General features: G+C 46.1%; 1 protein-coding gene across 7 annotated transcripts in view; it reads left to right on the forward strand.

Moving 5' to 3' along the window:
• The window catches only part of ACLY (ATP citrate lyase), a 44,612-nt gene that overhangs the window by 24,860 nt on the left and 1,493 nt on the right, over positions 1 to 18,259 (forward strand). For all 7 annotated transcript variants that reach the window (XM_055315254.1, XM_055315260.1, XM_055315238.1 and 4 more), the window contains 10 exons: positions 686 to 882; positions 4,521 to 4,602; positions 5,262 to 5,372; positions 10,568 to 10,695; positions 11,288 to 11,381; positions 14,521 to 14,675; positions 15,727 to 15,877; positions 16,078 to 16,221; positions 17,151 to 17,264; positions 17,796 to 17,878. In XM_055315254.1, the coding sequence (XP_055171229.1) occupies positions 686 to 882; positions 4,521 to 4,602; positions 5,262 to 5,372; positions 10,568 to 10,695; positions 11,288 to 11,381; positions 14,521 to 14,675; positions 15,727 to 15,877; positions 16,078 to 16,221; positions 17,151 to 17,264; positions 17,796 to 17,878 (1,259 nt within the window). The remainder of the gene's footprint in view (positions 1 to 685; positions 883 to 4,520; positions 4,603 to 5,261; positions 5,373 to 10,567; positions 10,696 to 11,287; positions 11,382 to 14,520; positions 14,676 to 15,726; positions 15,878 to 16,077; positions 16,222 to 17,150; positions 17,265 to 17,795; positions 17,879 to 18,259) is intronic.

An 18,259-nucleotide genomic window follows, 5' to 3' on the forward strand; every position in this document is an offset into this window, starting at 1 on the left:
GTCAGTCTGTTCATATTCAGTTACTACGGGCTCCCTCCCTGATCTGTATCACCTTTATAGTTTTAAGGGGCTAACTTTACAGTTTTAAGGGGGTTTTTTTTGTGTGTTAGTCCACCTTCATACAACCATAGCAATCTTTGATTATTCCTTTCACTGTGATCCAAGGAAGAATCTACTTAGAGGTTTTATTTGCCCAAAGGTCGTCACATAGAAAGGAATCACTCTGAGAATATTTATTGTTGTTTTTCCTTAGCTATTGCATTAAAAAGTTGTTTGAAGGTCAGATTCTTTAATTAAGCAAGGGGCCTTTCTTTCATCTCTGAGGCAGGGGGTGGTGACGTTGAGCAGAGGCACACACGTGTTTTACACTTGTCCTGGGTGCCGTCACCCTTTTAGACCAAAGGAGGTGACTTAAGCCTGAGTATACATATCTGAATCCGCAGTACTAAGCCATGTTTTACAAGGAAGCTTCTCTTTTTACCTGCGTAATGGCTCTTGACAGGGAGATGAGATACTTCCCGAGCTGAAAACCCATTGTGCGGGTAGTTAGCTCTCTCGGACCATTTTCTCCCCATCCTGACCAGAGTGGGGGGAGCAGGTGGTATTGGGCTTTGTGATTCCCCTGAGCTCTGTGGTCGATCAGGAGCTTCTTCCTCCCTGACTATTGTTTCTGCCTCCTCAACAGGTTGGAGGCATCAAGCCTGGGTGCTTTAAGATTGGAAATACAGGCGGGATGCTGGACAACATCCTGGCCTCCAAGCTATACCGCCCTGGCAGCGTGGCCTACGTCTCGCGTTCTGGGGGCATGTCCAATGAGCTCAACAATATCATCTCTCGGACCACAGATGGCGTCTATGAGGGTGTGGCCATTGGCGGGGACAGGTGATCAGCTGGGCCAAGGCAGGCCTCCCACACTTGGGAGTGGCAGTCTGGGAGAAGAGGGGCACTGGGTCCTCCAGTCTCTGCTCCTTGCTGCTGAGTTGAGTCCATAAAACAGAGCATTTCTACTCTGCCTCAGGAGTGACATCAGCATGAAATCAGGGGGAAAAAAACAGGAAAAGGTGTTTTTCAAAGATGTTTGGGCTTTAGGGGTAATTCTGTTTGTTGTCTGAGTTGTGGCCATAGGGAGGCAGCAGAGTGCAGTGATTGGACTAATTCTGAAATCAGAGCAAGGGGGCTCAAATCCCAGTTTCTCTGTTTACCAGGGAGGTGTCCTGTGCAGGTCACTCACCCTCCCTGGACCTCCATCATCCTTACAGATCAAATGGGCAAAATAATTGCACCCCCCTCATGGGTTGTTGGAAGGATTAAGTGAGGTAATAATTTATATTAAGTGGCTAATACAGGACCTGGCACTTAGCAAGTACTCAGCAGGTCTAGCTATAGTCTGTAATGGTGAAAGGAAGAACTGTTTCTTTTTTTTTTTTTTTTTAATTTTATTTATTTATTCATGAGAGAGAGAGAGGCAGAGACATAGGCAGAGGCAGGCTCCATGCAGTGAGCCTGACGTGGGATTTGATCCTGGGTCTCCGGGATCATGCCCTGGGCTGAAGGCAGGCACTTAACCGCTGAGCCACCCAGGAATCCCAGAAGAACTGTTTCTCTACTTTCTTCCATGATCTCACTGACACTTCTGGCTACCAAATGTTGGGATTTTTTTCCTCATACCAAGCAGTTCTCTGCTTCTCGGCTGGGTGTCCTACAGTTCGTTTCAATTCTGACAGTATCTACCTGGAGTTAGTACCAGATCCCACAGGTGAAGGGCTCAGTCCCACAAGATGCCAATTCCAAGTCCAGGCTTCTGATACTCCTGACCAGCTGGCTATACATTGGGGGTCTCCATACCTTAATTCTTGGGTTTGGTAATTGGCTCGAATGGCTTGCAGAATCCAGGAACAGCCAAATGAAAAAAACACGTATGGCAAGTTACGGGGGGCAGTGCATGGAGTTTCTGTGCCCTCTCTGGGCATGCCACCCTCCCAACACATTGGTGTCTTCACCAACCCAAAAGCTCTCCAAACCCCCTTCTTTAGGGATTTTTATGGAGACTTCATCATATAGGCACAATCGATTATTAATTCAATCACTAGTCCTCCCCTCTGCGGAGGATGGTGAGTAAGGCTGACAATTCCAAGCCTCTGATCACGGCTTGGTCTTCTAGCAGCCAGCCTCCATCCAGGGGCTCTGTAGGCTCCCACCAGGAGTTGCCTCATGAGAACAAAAGACACTCCTACCACCTAGGAAATTCCAAGGGTTTTAGGAGCTCTGCATCAGGAACTGAGGACAGAGACCAAATCTCTATTTCTTATCTCACAAATAGTATATTCATTGTTTTTGTTAGTGTGAATGGTAATCAGGATATTATCAAGAGTATTATTTTTTTTAAGATTTTATTTGAGTTAGAGATAGCAAGAGAGAGGACGAGTAAGGGAGAGAGGGAGAAGCAGGCTCCCTGATCTGGGGCTCAATCCCAGGACTCTGAGATCATGACCTGAGTTGAAGGCAGACACTTAACCAACTGAGCCATCCAAGTGCCTTTCAGTAGAGTATTATTTTAGAGTAATGCCTAGTACTTAATGCCATAATACACATTAGCCATTGCTGTTTTTTATTATTACGGTTGCTGTTTCCCTCAACCAAAAGCTATTGGGAGAGCCAGTCACCTTGTCTGTCTCCTGACTCTCCTGTATTGTGTCAGATGGACTTCCCAAGTGAGAAAGATCTCTCACACAGGTCTTTAGGACGGTGGCCTGGGGGACCCTTGTTCCCCGTGCTCCCTGACAATGGGCTCCCGCTCAAATAAATCTAGGCCATTCCACTGTCCCTTTGGGATTTATAATGTTCTTGAAGATCTACAGAGTCACATCCTGGCCCTTAATCCTTTTGTAAACTCACTTGGCAGGAGAAAATTAAAATACAGGTGACCCTCAAACAACATGGGTTTGTTGCATGGGTCCACTTATATGCAGGTTTCTTTCTTCTTCTTCTTCTTTTTCTTCTTTTGCAGATTTTTTTCAATAAATAGAGTATAGTACTGTAACTATTTTCTTTCTTTCTTATGGTTTTGTTAATAACATTCTCTTTTTTTATAGCTTGGTTTAGAGTAAGAACACAGTATATGACACATATAAAATATGTGTTAATCGATTACTGATGTAGTCAGTAAGGCTTCTGGTCAACAGTAGGTAAAGTCTTTTTTTTTTTTTTTTTTTGGTAGTTAAGTCTTTGGGGGAGTTATAGTTATACTGGATTTTTGACTGCATGTGTGGGGATTGTTGTTCCTAACCCACACGTTGTTCAAGGGTCAACTATATATACAGACCGGTATATGGACCTAACAATAGCCTGCCAATCCTGGGACATCAGTTGGCATGCTATATTGGTATGCTATATATTGCTTGTTAAAAGAAAAAAAAAGTTATGTGAACTGAGTGGTTTCAAACTATAATAGAACATTTGTTCTCCTGGTTTCTGTGGGTCAGGGTTCAGGAGTGGCTCAAGTAGGCAGCTGTGGCTTGGGGAGGGGTAGGGTGCAGTGAAGTGGTAGGTGGCCGAGATGCTATTCTCAGCTAAAGGCCTCAGCTTGAGGCTGGACGTGGCTCATCCTCAGGGCTGACACAGTGCTTTTTTGTGGGTTTCTCCATAGGCTGCTCAGTGTTCTTCAAGACATAGTAACCAAAAAAAAAAAAAAAAGACAGTGACCAGCATCCCCCAGCATGAGCAATTCAAGAGTGCCAGACAGAAGCTGTTTTTATAACCCTGCCACAGAAGCCATTGTCAAAGAGTCATTTCTGTCACATTCTGTTTATTAGAAGCTAATCATCAAGTCTGAGCCATATTCAAGAGAGGCATGAGATTCCACCTTGTTGAAAGAATTTTCAGCTATACTTTTTTTTAAAAGGTTTTATTTATTTATTCATGAGAGACACAGGGAGGGAGAGAGAGAGAGGCAGAGACACAGGCAGAGGGAGAAGCAGGCTCCGTGCAGGGAGCCCGACGCGGGACTCGATCCCGGGTCCCCAGGGTCACGCCCTGGACCAAAGGCAGCGCTAAACCGCTGAGCCACCCAGGCTGCCCCTCAGCCATATTTTTTTTAAAAAAGATTTTATTTATTTATTCATGAGAGACACAGAGAGAGCCAGAGACATAGGCAGAGGAAGAAGCAGGCTCCCTGTGGGAAGCCCAATGCGGGACTCAATCCCAGGACCCCAAGATCATGACCTGAGCCAAAAGCAGACACTCATCCAGTGAGCTACCCAGGTGCCCCTTTCAGCCATATTTTAAAGCCACCACACATGTACTCTATAAGCATCTCTTACTGCCAAGCAAACCTCCCTTCTCCTTCCCTTCCCTTGTGCTTCATTTATTACCCACCCCCCACCTCACCCCTTGCCTCATGAGGCATCTCTGGGCCCTCACTGGACACCCACACTCACAAAAAACCTCACAGTAGCCTCCTACACCTGTACATACATCTCCCCATGTCTCCTGATCCCATGTGTTCTCTCTGCTTTTACCAGGTACCCCGGCTCAACATTTATGGATCATGTGTTACGTTACCAGGATACTCCAGGAGTAAAAATGATTGTGGTTCTTGGAGAGGTGAGTTTTGTTTTTTAATTTTATTTTTCTGACTCTAATGTGTGACCCCAGTTTTGAAAAAAAGCTCATGTATTTGGTTATATATAACTTAAAGTGACAGTCCCTGGTAATCCCGCTCCCTACACCCTGGGCCATAAAAGTTGTCACTGTTAAAACTGCCGTGTCTGTTCCTGAAAACGTTCTTGCCTCTTAGTGGCACAAGACTTTTTAGTACCAATAAAGAAGAAGCTTTTGGCTGACATTGGTCTCTTCGCAGCGCATAGGTGGAGTAAGAAGTGTGGTTTTATAGTTTGGGAGAGTCCTCTCTCCCCATTCCTTGCTTGTGCCTCTGAGCAGGTCTGATCCAAAATCATCTTCTACTCTTTTTTGTTTGTTTGCTTTTTTATCTTCTACTCTTAAATCAAGGAGGGGGAGGGACTCCAGAGGATACCCACTGCCCTTTTACAATTCTTCCTTGTCTCCAGTCTCAATCTTCCAAGCTATTATTTGGCCAAAGCCCATGTTTCTTCATTTCCTAACCAAGTTGTAACTCAGGACTCCTGGCGCCTCTGACCCCCACCTGATTTGGGAAAGATTTTCCTGGTGCAGTGCTGCCCATGACAATTTGGGATGGGTTCCACTAACTTGTGGGCTTTTTCTTGTTCCCTGTTCTTTGGCAGATAGGGGGCACTGAGGAATATAAGATCTGCCGGGGCATCAAGGAGGGCCGTATCACCAAGCCCGTGGTCTGCTGGTGCATCGGGACCTGTGCCACCATGTTCTCCTCTGAGGTACAGCCGGGACACGTCACTCCTGGACAGGGAGGCTAAAGGGGGTGTCAGGTGAACTGTGTGGTCATCTCGTTGAGCAGGTAGTTCCTCCAATGATCATTTACTACTTGAGGGTTACCGTGAGGTCCACCTAGGGCCCTGCTCTCTAGAAGGTTAAATCCAGTTAGGGGGGTGGGGGACAGTCATCAGATGAAGACCAGAGCACAGCTCTGAGTCCCTGCTAGGATTGGAGTAGGGCACACTTCTGCTGGAGCAGTTAGGATGGCTTCACAGGGAAAGTGAGGCTTGTGCTGCATCTAAGGAACGAGAAGGAGTTTACTGAGCAGGAATTTACTGAGGGAAGTGGAGGGGGGAGAGGCACAGAGCTGGGGAGGGGCATGGGGAGAGGCTGTAGAAGAAAGCCAGGTTTGTTCTAGATGTAGAAGTATGCCCAGAGGCATACAGTGAGTGTGGCATGGCCCAGGCATCCAGTACCAACACTCTGAGTCACCTCTCTCTGGCTGGGTATGGCAAGGCAGACTGCAGCCCTAGGACTCCATCTTAGAGGACCCTCTGTCTTGAAGATGGCCCATCCGGTGATGATGAAACTGGGGAAACAAAGAATTGTCACTGATCAGTGATCAATAGCTGAGCAGGCTCAAGGGTGAGGCCTTGTATCAGCAGCATATGCGCTATGTACAGATGAAGGTAAGATCCGCCCATAAGGCTTCCTGCAACAGTGCTAATCCCTACTCTGAACCTCCCAACCTTCCCACCAGCAAGCCTGTCACCCTATTCTTTCTGCCTGCAATCCTGCAATACTTGCCTTCCCCACTGAGATTCGTCCCCACCTCACAGTGACAATATTTGTGCAGTTGTAAAATGCACCTCTCCTTTGAACCAGCTGTTCCGCTTTTACAGATTTACGGGTCTGTGCACAAAAATATTTCGAAGTGTGTGTGCAAGGACACTCAAGATTTTTTTTTTTTTCAAGATTTTAATGGTAGAAAATAGAACAGCCTAAATGCAGGTCTGAAGGAGATATGTCATCCCGGCCCAGCCATACAGTAGAAAACCCAGCAGGCAGGAGAAGAATGAGGTGATTCTTGATATGTTGATAAAGAGTTTATCAGATTAAAGAAACAGCAGGATGTAGTAAATGCTTATAATATGATTTTGTATAAGTATTAACTCTGTATTTTTTTTCCTAAGTAAGTAAAAGGAGAGGGGTAGGTCTTGGAATTATTCCCGTGCCTCATGCGTGACTCCCCCCCCCCCGCCAATCTTGGTCGTTCTGTATAACCAGGGCAGGTCATTTGGCCTCTCTGCCTCAGTTTCCTGGGCTGTAAAATGGGGATGATTCAGGATTGTTCTGTGGCTCATATAAGAAGATAATTGAAAAGGTCTGGCGTATACAGGTCTTAGCAAATGCTCATTTCCATTCTTCAGTTCACCCGATTCCATGAAGCTCTTCCTGATTCTCCTTTTTCTTGACTTCTCTCCCCTCTGCCTGAGCAGCCAAAAATAATTGCAAGTCCCAGCTGCATTGTTTCTCTTAACCAGCTCTGCATTACCAGCCCTCCTTTTCACCCCTGCTAAGCTAAGGACACCGCCAACAGGGCAAGGACCTCACTCTTCTGTTTCTAGCTGGGCACGCATCATCACCCCAGGGATGGTACAGGTCCTCAAGGTGTTCCATTTTTGTCTTTCACTTAATTTTTTAAAACATTGGGAAAGGGATCCCTGGGTGGCGCAGCAGTTTAGCGCCTGCCTTTGGCCCAGGGCGTGATCCTGGAGACCCCGGATCGAATCCCACGTCGGGCTCCCGGTGCATGGAGCCTGCTTCTCCCTCTGCCTATGTCTCTGCCTCTCTCTCTCTCTCTCTCTCTCTCTCTCTCTCTCTCTCTCTCTCTGTGTGTGTGACTATCATAAATAAATAAAAATTAAAAAATAAATAAATAAAAAATTGGGAAATTTCAACCATACACAAAGTAGTATAGTACAGTGCCCAGCTAATAAGTGATTTTTGATTTTTTAAGGTTTTAAATTTATTTATTTGAGAGAGAGCGTGAGGGAGTGAGAGACAGAGGGAGAAGCAGACTTTCAGCAGGGCAGGAAGCCTGATATGAGGCTTGATCCTGGGACCCTGGGATCATGACCTGAGCCAAAGCAGATATTTAACCAACTGAGCCACCCAGGCATCCGTGATTTTTGAGTTCTTTTTTTTTTTTTTGATTTTTTTTGATTTTTTTTTTTTTTTTTTTTTTTTTTGAGTTCTTAAGCAGATCTCATGACCTTACAGAACTTTTGACCCTATAGAGGTCAGGTAGGCATGCAACAAAATCTCCACCTGTTGGCAGGCAGAGACAGCTCCTCAGGAAAAACAGAATTAAGAACCAGGCAATGGGAGTAAAGACCAGAGTTATTGGTAAGGTGACATTATTATTTAACTATGTTCCACAAAACTGGTCCTGTAGCAATGGTCCTCAAAACAAAACAAAAACAAACCAAAGCAAACAGAAAGGGGAGCTACTATAAATTATGAACATGCAACATAATCTATTTCTCTTTAAAAGTTTTTGGGTTTGGGATGCCTGGGTGGCTCAGCGTTTTGGCGCCTGCCTTCGGCCCAGGGTGTGATCCTAGAGTCCCGGGATCAAGTCCCACATCGGGCTCCCTGCATGGAGCCTGCTACTCTATTGTCTCTTCCTCTTTCTCTCTGTGTCTCTCATGAATAAATAAATAAAATTTTTTAAAAAATAAAAATTTTGGGCAGCCCCGGTGGCACAGTGGTTTAGCGCCGCCTGCAGCCCAGGACATGATCCTGGAGACTCTGGATCGAGTCCCACGTCAGGCTCTCTGCATGGAGCCTGCTTCTCCCTTTGCCTGTGTCTCTGCCTCTCTCTCTCTGCATCTCTATGAATAAGTAAATAAAATCTTAAAAAAAAAAAAAAAAAGATTTTAAAAAAATTTAAAAAATTTTGGGGGGTTTGTGGGGCACCTGGGTAACTCAGTAGGTTAAGCTTTCAACACTTGCTTTTGGCTTCAGTCATGATCTCAGGTCATGGGATCGAGTTCCATGTCAGGCTCTACACTGCTCAGTGTGGAATCTGCTTGTCCCTCTCTCTCTCTCTAAAGTAAATCTTTAAAAAAAAAATTTTTTTTGTTTTAGTTTAGAGGAATCTCAGAGTTAAACTTTTAATTTCCTTGAACGAAAAAAAAAAAATTTAAAAAAAAAAAAAGGGATCCCTGGGTGGCACAGTGGTTTAGCGCCTGCCTTTGGCCCAGGGCGTGATCCTGGAGACCCCGGATCGAATCCCACATCGGCCTCCCGGTGCATGGAGCCTGCTTCTCCCTCTGCCTATGTCTCTGCCTCTCTCTCTCTCTCTGTGACCATCATAAATAAACTAAAAAAAAAAAAAAAAAAAATTAATTTCCTTGAATGCAGCATTTTGCTTGAGTACAGAATCTCTCCTCCTTCCCACCCCATCCACCCATGCAGATTCAGTCCTATAAAGAATGCATTGGGAGCCGGCGCTTTAAAGCCTGTGTTTTCGAGTGTTGCTAACCAGAGCAGTGGTTCCTGACCTTTTCCACACTTAAGGCCCCCTTTGTTCTATGTAGTGGGTAGGAACGCAGGGAGAGGCCACACTGCCTGGGTTTATTAAATGCTACCTCATCCTACCTGTGTGGCCTTGGGCAAGTTAGTTTACCCCTTTGGTGTTCCACTTCCCTTCTTTTTTTTTTTTTTTAAGATTTTATTTATTTATTCATGAGAGACAGAGAGGCAGAGACACAGGCAGAGGGAGAAGCAGGCTCCATGCAGGGAGCCCGACCTGGGACTTCATTCCCAGGACCCCAGGATCACGCCCTGGGCCGAAGGCGGCACTAAACCGCTGAGCCACCCAGGCATCCCTCCACTTCCCTTCTTAATGGAAGTAGCCATAGCTACTGAAAGATGAAGTGGGTAAACTACACAAAAAAGTGCCTGGATGTAGTGTTACTCAAACAGGTTAGACATTGTGATTACACATCTCAGCCCACCCTAATCAAGGTTTTGTACCGCATCTTATTTGGTTACCTCGTTTTCCCCATTGCATGGTCAAAGATACAGTTACCATGTAGCTCTTCCCATTGGTTTTCTCTTCCCTGATGCTCCCTTCCGTAGCCAGTCATTTCCTGTGCCATTGGGTTTAGAGTTTATCTTAACTGTGTGCTCAGGTGAAAGGGAGCAGTTACTAGGTGACCCTAGGTGATTGCTGCCATGTGAAAATATAGACCTAGTGGTACACAATCTGACTTCTTATCTTTTTCATTTTTATTAGGATTTATTTACTTTCCAGAGGGAGGCGCAGGGGCAGAGAGAGAGAGAATAACTCAAAGGGACTCAGCACTGAGTGTAGAGTGCAACGTGGAGCTCAATCCCACAATCCCAAGATTATCACCTGAGCTGAAACCAAGAGTTGGACACTCAACCGATGTAACCACCCGGGCACCCCTACAATACTACTTTCTAAAAGGAAGCTAGAGTGGCTCTGCTGGTTAGGCATCCAACTCTTGATTTCAGATCAGGATCTCATAGTCATGGAATCCAGCCCCACATGGGGCTCCACATTCAGCAGGGAGTCTGCTTGAGATTCTCTCTCTCTCCTCTCCCTATATGCCTCCCTCTGTTTCTTTCCTTCTCTCTCTCTCTCAAATAAATAAATAAATCTTTTAAAAATAAACATCTATAAAACTAGGGATTTGTATTTTTACATGAGATTTTATTTTTTTTAATATTGGATATATTTTATAAAAAGTATGTGTAGGATAATCCAATTCTGCCTGTGAAGTCAGCTCAGCCTTAAGGTTGCCAGCATGTAACTTCACTTCTCACAGTGGCTCACAACTAGGGCTGTTCGCCGACCTCCACCCACCCCTGAAGGCTGCTGCAGGGAGATGGGCCTCCAGGCTTTGTGTCCTGACTACAGTACACAATAGCTGTGTGACCTTCTGACCTTCTGGGAATTCTCGGTGCTTCGGTCTCTTCTATAAGTTGAGGGAGTCATGTGGTATATCTATTGAGTGGGCCTGTGTGGGGCTTGGATGAAGTGATTCACATAAAGTGTTCAGCAGGGTCCAGCCTGTAAGAGGTACAGACACTCCTAGGAGCCTGTGTTTTCTCCCTTCCAGTATTAACAAGCCCAGTAGAGCCTCTCCCCTTTGCCTTCCAGGTCCAGTTTGGCCATGCTGGAGCTTGTGCCAACCAGGCTTCTGAAACTGCAGTAGCCAAGAATCAGGCTTTGAAGGAGGCAGGAGTGTATGTGCCCCCGAGCTTCGATGAACTTGGAGAAATCATCCAGTAAGTGGACTGTGGGGAGGATGCCAGCCTCCCGTTCCCTCTCAGAGCCCCCGTGAGGATTACAGCCTCTGCGACACAGAGGTGTCTGAAATTCCTGGTCCCTTTTAGGTGACAAGTACAACCATACAAATGGTCCGAAATCTTTTCTTTTTGGGTTTTGTTTTATTTTGTTTGTAGACACAGTCACGGGCTGTTCAGACTGGTATTAAAACATGTTCGGTTTCTGAGCCTACCTACTTGGCTGTTCTGTAAATAAGAAATGAGCATAGAAACAGCTAGAAGGTATCACCTCTGATTGACAAAGTTATTGGATAACCTATTGTGTCTTCCCATTCCTCCCCTCTGTTGTTCCTTTTTCTTCAGATTCTGTAAAAGCCCCGTGGGGCTTGTGGGTGGGTCCTGGCCAGAACTGGCTTTCCTTCAGTTCTCAGGAATCCAGCTGGTGTGTGGCCTTGCCAGGAGAGGCTGCAGACCTAGAAAACCTAGAATTCTGGGGTTAGGTGGAGGAATGTTCCTGGGATGGCTTAGAAGTACTCAGAAGCCTAAAATCCACCCGGATGTCTTCCCTTCTCCCCTTTCCCCCATCTCCCAGGTCTGTGTATGAAGATCTTGTGGCCAAAGGAGTCATTGTACCTGCTCAGGAGGTACCGCCTCCAACTGTGCCAATGGATTACTCCTGGGCCAGGGTAGGTGCCATGGGTGCTTCTGAGAGTGAGAGTGAGGCAGGTAGGGGGCGGGGGGCTGACAGAGTGGGTTTTGAGTTCACTTGGCTTGAATCCCTGGAAACCAGGCCTGTGTTACTAGTTGGGGCAGTCCTGTAAATCACTACTCTGGCCTCCAAACCAAGCCCCCAGGGGCAGCTCTACTCCAAGGGCATCAGAAGAAACAGTGATGATTATTTTTGGATTCCAGCCCCTCCTTGAGCTGGAGCTTGTGAGCTAGCCCCTTCCGACCAACGGGTAAAACAAATGCAGCACCAAAGAGGGCCAAGGGCAGCATGTATCTCCCACAGCCACGTGGCCTGGCCTGGAAACACAGTCTGAAGACAGACAGTATCCCCAGAGTTGTTTGCACTTGCTCTAAGGGGCTTCAGGGTGAAGCAGAGTCCACTCTGCCTGCTTGTCTATGTAGCAGGGATGAAAAACTAATGTTCTTAATACATGAGAACTCTCTGAAATCAATTTTTAAAAGACCACTAGAAAAATGGGTAGGAAAAGGCCTTTCAACATGCAAAAATAAATGCTTAACCTCACTCATAGAAAGGAGCCAAAGTAAAAGCTGTGATACCAATTTTCCCCTTTTGGGTCAACAAAGAAAAAAATTCTTTGATAGAATATTGTGTCTGTGTGGGTATAAGGAGACTTGTGTGTTTCTGCATTGGTCATGGGAGTAGAACTGGGCAGAACCTTTGTGAAAGGCACCTGGGTAACATCAGATTTAAAAGTGCTCATCCTGGGATGCCTGGGTGGCTCAGCAGTTGACCATCTGCCTTCAGCCCAAGGCGTGATCCCCAGGTCCTCGGATCGAGTCCCACATCAGGCTCCCTGCAAGGAGCCTGCTTCTCCCTCTGCCTATGTCTGTGTGTGTCTCATGAATGAATGGATGGATGGATGGATGGATGGATGGATGGATGGATGAATATTTTTTTCAAAGTGCTCATCCTAGGGGCACCTGGCTAGCTCTGTTGGTTATGCATCTGCCTTCAGCTCAGGTCATGATTTCAGGGTCCTGGGGTTAAGTCCTGCATTGGGCTCCCTGCTCAGCGGGAAGTCTGCTTCTCCTTCTGGCCCTGCATACTCGTTCTCTCAAATTAAAAAAAAATACTTGGGGTACCTGGGTAGCTCAGTCGGCTAAGTGTCTGCCTTCAGCTTGAGTCATGATGCCAGGGTCCTGGGATTGAGCCCCACATCAGGCTCTCTGCTCAGTGAGTGAGGGGTCTGCTTCTCCCTCTCCCTCTGCTACTCCCCCTGCTCATGCTCTCTTGCTCCATCTCAAATAAATTAAGATTTTTAAAAATAAATAAATAATAAAATGAAATTAAAAGTTAAAAAACTAAAAATAAAAAAGTGCTCACCCCTGAGGCACCTGGCTGGCTCAATTGGTGGAATGTGCGACTCTTGATCTTGGGGTTGTAACTTCAAGCCCCATATTGGGTGGGTGTAGAGATTACCACCAAAAGAAAAAAAAAAGCATGCTCACACCAGATGGCATAGTAATTCCATATCTAGAAAGCTATTTCAGGGAAATGCTTATGCTTTCACACAAATGTGTTCAAAATTTTTCCAGTTGATGGTTATCAGTGGAAGAATGACTCCCTTGTGGTTTTGTCATATGATGATGGGATACTATATAGCAGATTAAAGAAATGAACTAGATCTATGTATGTGCCAACATTTATGGAATTCAAGTTCATTGAATAAATAGGATATTGTGGTATATATTGATATATATGGTATATATGGACATATTTGGATATATGATAAACAGGAAGTATATTATGATTATGAAAAAACAAATGTACACAAAACTGTTGTGTATCCTCCATGTGTCTGTGTATGTAAATAAAAGTGAAGAAAGGAAGGCCAAATAGATGTCCATTAAACTGACAAAAGCTAAGGCAGAAAGGTGGGGGTTTTTTATTTTTTAATTTTTAAATTTTTTTAAAAAGATTTTATTTATTTATTCATGAAAGACACACACAGAGAGAGGCAGAGACATGGGCAGAGGGAGAAGTGGGTTCCATGCAAAAAGCCCGATGTGGGACTCAAACCCAGGTCTCCAGGATCATGCCCTGGGTCTAAGGCAGATGTTCAACCACTGAGCCACCCAGGCATCCCCAGAAAGGCGTTTTTAAATTAAAATCGAGGGGATGGAGCCCTGCATTGGGCTTCCCACAGGGAGCCTGCTTTTCCCTCTGCTTATGTCTCTGCCTCTCTCTGTCTCTCTCTGTCTCTCATGAATAAATAATTAAAATCTTAAAAAGAAAAATTAAAATCGGTAGGCCCTTCTCCCTAGCAGTTAGCACTGAGATTGCAGAGTATGTACTCTGGGCTTGGACACACATTTATTATTTTAAAAATTTTAAAAAAAACTTTTAATTTTTTTTTTATTTATTTATTTGTGATAGTCACAGAGAGAGAGAGAGAGAGAGAGGCAGAGACACAGGCAGAGGGAGAAGCGGGCTCCATGCACCGGGAGCCCGACGTGGGACTCGATCCCGGGCCTCCAGGATCGCGCCCTGGGCCAAAGGCAGGCGCCAAACCGCTGCGCCACCCAGGGATCCCCGAAAAAAAAAAACTTTTAAATCTTAAAATTGGTAGAGGATAATGGGAGAAATGGTCTTAGACAGAGTTGGCAACGATGCCCCCCATTGTGCCCCAACTCTCGAAGCTAGAAGTTAGGCCCAGTCCCTTTCCTTGGGTGAAGGATGTCTTAAGGGGATCCCGTTTCCACAGTCACGTGCCTCATTACATTTTAATGGGGGGATTCGCAGCAGAATGTGGAGTGTTAGAAAAATTTCCCTTTAGATTCATTCTTGGATTTCTTAGCCAGGTGACCTTGGGTTGGTTTCTGAACTCTATTCCCTCTTCTTGGGACCCATTTGTGAGGTAAAAAGGGACATGCAGATTGAAACTGTGGGTGCTGTGGGCATGGTACTCCTATTTTCTACACCTGAAACCATATAATGAAAAGGTTTTTGTACTTCTTTCTTGGGAGAAGTTTGTCTGAAAGTTGGTATTTGGCAGTCAGAATTTAAGACCTACTTGGGCCACTTTGGTTCTGTGATCACATCATGTTGCTTCCCCCGCCTCCATCTCTGCTCAGGAGCTGGGCTTGATCCGCAAACCTGCCTCATTCATGACCAGCATCTGTGATGAGCGAGGACAGGAGCTCATCTACGCAGGCATGCCCATCACTGAGGTCTTCAAGGAAGAGATGGGCATTGGTGGGGTCCTTGGCCTCCTGTGGTTCCAGAGAAGGTAAGGGAATGCTAGGGCAAAAGATGGCAGGACTCTGGCACCTGTGACTCAAAATTAAGGATTTTCCCCTGACAAGGGAGTGGGGGTGGGCAACCTTAAGGGAATATGTCCAGTATCAGTGGCCACAGATCAATTGCAAGGCCAGAGGAAAGAGATATCGGCTGTTCCTAGGTCTTCCAAGGACAGAGAGGCCAGTCTCAACCAAGAGAAGTAGAAAGCAATGAGCCCATCAGGGATCTTAGATCAGCCTCTGTCCTTGGGGCTCTTAAAAAAATGAGACAGAATAAATGTAAGCCTTTTGAGAGAAAGGTCTGGGTGGGTCTGGTAGCTCAAAGGGTGCTGGCCTGGTGGAGTTGCTAAATAGGCATGAAGTACCTTGTACTGAGTCCTCTCTCATCAGCCCATTAGAAAAAATTAGTTTCTCTGCAACTCCCAAGCTTAGCCTTCCCCTGGGACTGACAGCTGGTAAGGGAGCCAGTGAGTACCCGATTCACAGAGCCCTGGCTTAGGGTCACTGTGAGCAGAAGGCCAGGTCAAAGTCTTGGTTTGTGTCATGCCCTCAGAGGCAGAGATAGATCTTGATTCTGCTTTAGGCCCTTCCTGGGAGGAGTTCATGGGTTATAACACCTGAGTAGGTTTCCCTGTCTGCTCCTGCATCCCCATGTCTCCAGACTTCATTCTTAATCATCAGTTGGGGGAAACTTGGGGCCTCCTACACTGGGAGGGGGACAGGTGTCTCACTTCTCCATCTGTCACTTGGAAGCCACAAATGCAGGTTACATTCTATTGCAGCAACTCACACTGAAAGCCATTGCCTAAAGGAGAGATTTTCAGACCCTGGTGGCTAATTCTGTTTTAAAAGCAGTTATTTGTGAGCCACCTGGGTGTCTCACTTGGTTAAGCATCTGTCTTTGGTTCAGGTCGGTTCAGGTCATGATCCCAGGGAGATGGGAGCAAGTAGGAGCTTGGATTCTCAGGTCAGCGAAGCTCCTGTTCAGCTGCTTGCCTCTATTCTGACCCTCCTCTTAGTGTCGCTTCCCTTCGCCTCTAGGTTACCCAAATATGCCTGCCAGTTCGTCGAGATGTGCCTGATGGTGACTGCAGATCATGGGCCGGCCGTGTCTGGGGCTCACAACACCATTATCTGTGCTCGGGCTGGGAAGGACCTGGTTTCCAGCCTTACCTCGGGGCTGCTCACTATTGTGAGTACTGGCATCCTGGGAGGGGAGAATTTCAGGGGACGTGTGGCGTTGGCGACGTGGGCTTGGCTGCCACGGAGTCCTAGGAGGGGCCTTGGCATGTAAAACCCTCTTATGGGGAACTTTGGGGTATGCCAGATTGGTCTGCGAAGCTGAAGGAGGCTCTTCCAGCTTAGGACAACATGGGCTTGCCTGTCCTACAGGGGGACCGGTTTGGGGGTGCCCTGGATGCAGCTGCCAAGATGTTCAGCAAAGCCTTTGACAGTGGTATTATCCCCATGGAGTTTGTGAACAAGATGAAGAAAGAAGGAAAGCTGATTATGGGCATTGGGCACCGAGTGAAGTCGGTAAGTTGTGGTTCTCCTTAAGGTAGATGGAGACAGCATTGTTCTAGTTGGGAACACCCAGGCCCCTGATTTCCTTTAACCTGCAGAGCTTTGACTGTGTTGACAGATGTCAAAATAAGGCAGCTATTTTTCCATTATAATACAGAATGCCCTTAAATAGGTTTGCATTAGAATCAGGGACTGTGTTAATAGCTCTGAGGGACTGCTCCAGGGTTTGCAGCCTCAGTGACCTCCTCCCTTAGCAGAGATACGCTGGGTTAGTTTGGATTCCAGAAAGGAAGAAACCCAAAAGCCTGAGTGTGGCAACACAGGGCTGACACTCTCTCCGAAGGAGACCCTGCACTGTGGACTGGAGCAGTGCTGTCTGCTTGGGAGCTGGTAGTGGCTCAAGTCGCTGTAGTATTGGGACTTGGCTGGTACCTGAACCACCTCCCTTGCCCTGCTGACCAATTATTGCTTAGTGTGGGTCTCTGAATGGGCATTGCAGGCCCATGGACAGCAGGTCCAGGGCTTTTCTTCAAATATCAGGGGTGCTTTGCTTCCCCACATCATTAAGTGCTTGCCAGTTTAAAAACGAAGAACTCTATTGAACTTTGTTGCCGCTGGATGAGGCTGCTGAGCTGGTGGGCAACATGATTTGTGGCCAGAACCTAAAACTTTTGGAGATTGGGTCCCCTGGTGCTTAAACTGAGGCCTGTGGTGAACTCAGTTAACATCTCCAGGTCTCAGTTCCTTGTTGGTAACATAAAAGACTTTAGAAACCTTGAGCCCCACGGTAGTGTCTGTCATAATCTGTGTGGATCAGTTCCCTGAAACACACATCCTGGATGTGATACATGCATTTGTGTCTGTCTGTGGCAGGAGCACAAACATATCTCTTAATAGTGATGTTAGGGCAGGTTCCTCTGTAACTTTGGGTCACTTTCTAGATAAACAACCCAGACATGCGGGTGCAGATCCTCAAAGATTACGTCAAACAGCACTTCCCTGCCACCCCCCTGCTTGACTATGCACTGGAAGTTGAGAAGATTACCACCTCAAAGGTAAAAGAGAAAATGTCCCTAATTCCCAAATCATAGCTGTTGGTGAATTTCTTGGGGAAAACAAGAGCCAGCCTACATTTCGATTGTGCAGCCAAAAATCAAACCTGGTTTTCCGGGAACTTTTATATATTTGTTTAGTTTTCAAGATTTTATTTATTCATGAGAGACAGAGAGGCAGAGGCATAGGCAGAGGGAGAAGCAGGCTCAGGGAGCCTGATGCAGGACTCGATCCCAGGACTCCAGGATCACGACCTGAGCCAAAGGCAGATGTCTGCTCAATCCCTGAGCCAGCCAGGTGCCCCGGGAAATTTTATTTCTGTTGCACTAAGTTCAACAGATACATACCAAGTATCAACTCGGTGTTGGGTCCTTTGCTAGACATTGGGAGTTGAACTGACACTTCTTTCCTAACCAGCTGGGGTGTTTTGTTGGGAGGTTTGTAAATTGTGGTCAGAATCTATAGTTAGATTAGTAGTAATTGTGGAAGATTACAAAGGAATAGTAAGTGCTTTGAATTTTTTGCCTTCCTAGAAACCAAATCTTATCCTGAACGTAGACGGTTTCATCGGAGTTGCATTTGTTGACATGCTTAGAAACTGTGGGTCTTTTACCCGGTGAGTTCTGTGGCCATTTTAATCTTAACAATTATTGATGCTGTTATTTCCTTCCAGTTCTAAAAGCAGAGTAATGCTCATTACAGAGGATTTTTTTTTAAGATTTTATTTATTCATGAGAGACAGAGAGAGAGAGGCAGAGACATAAGCAGAGGGAGAATCAGGCTCCATGCAGGAAGCCGGACGCAGGACTTAGTCCCACAACCCCGGGATTACGAACTGAGCCAAAGGCAAACACTCAAGCACTGAGCCACCCAGGCACCCCTCATTACAGAGGATTTAGAAAATATGGAGAGGCATAAAGGAAACAAAAATTATCTTTACTTTTACTACCCAGAGCATCCTTTCTCTACTTTGAAACTTTGTTCTTGGGCAGAAGTT

Source organism: Nyctereutes procyonoides, unplaced genomic scaffold (genome assembly GCF_905146905.1).
Source record: "Nyctereutes procyonoides isolate TBG_1078 unplaced genomic scaffold, NYPRO_anot_genome, whole genome shotgun sequence".
Lineage (NCBI taxonomy): Eukaryota > Metazoa > Chordata > Mammalia > Carnivora > Canidae > Nyctereutes > Nyctereutes procyonoides.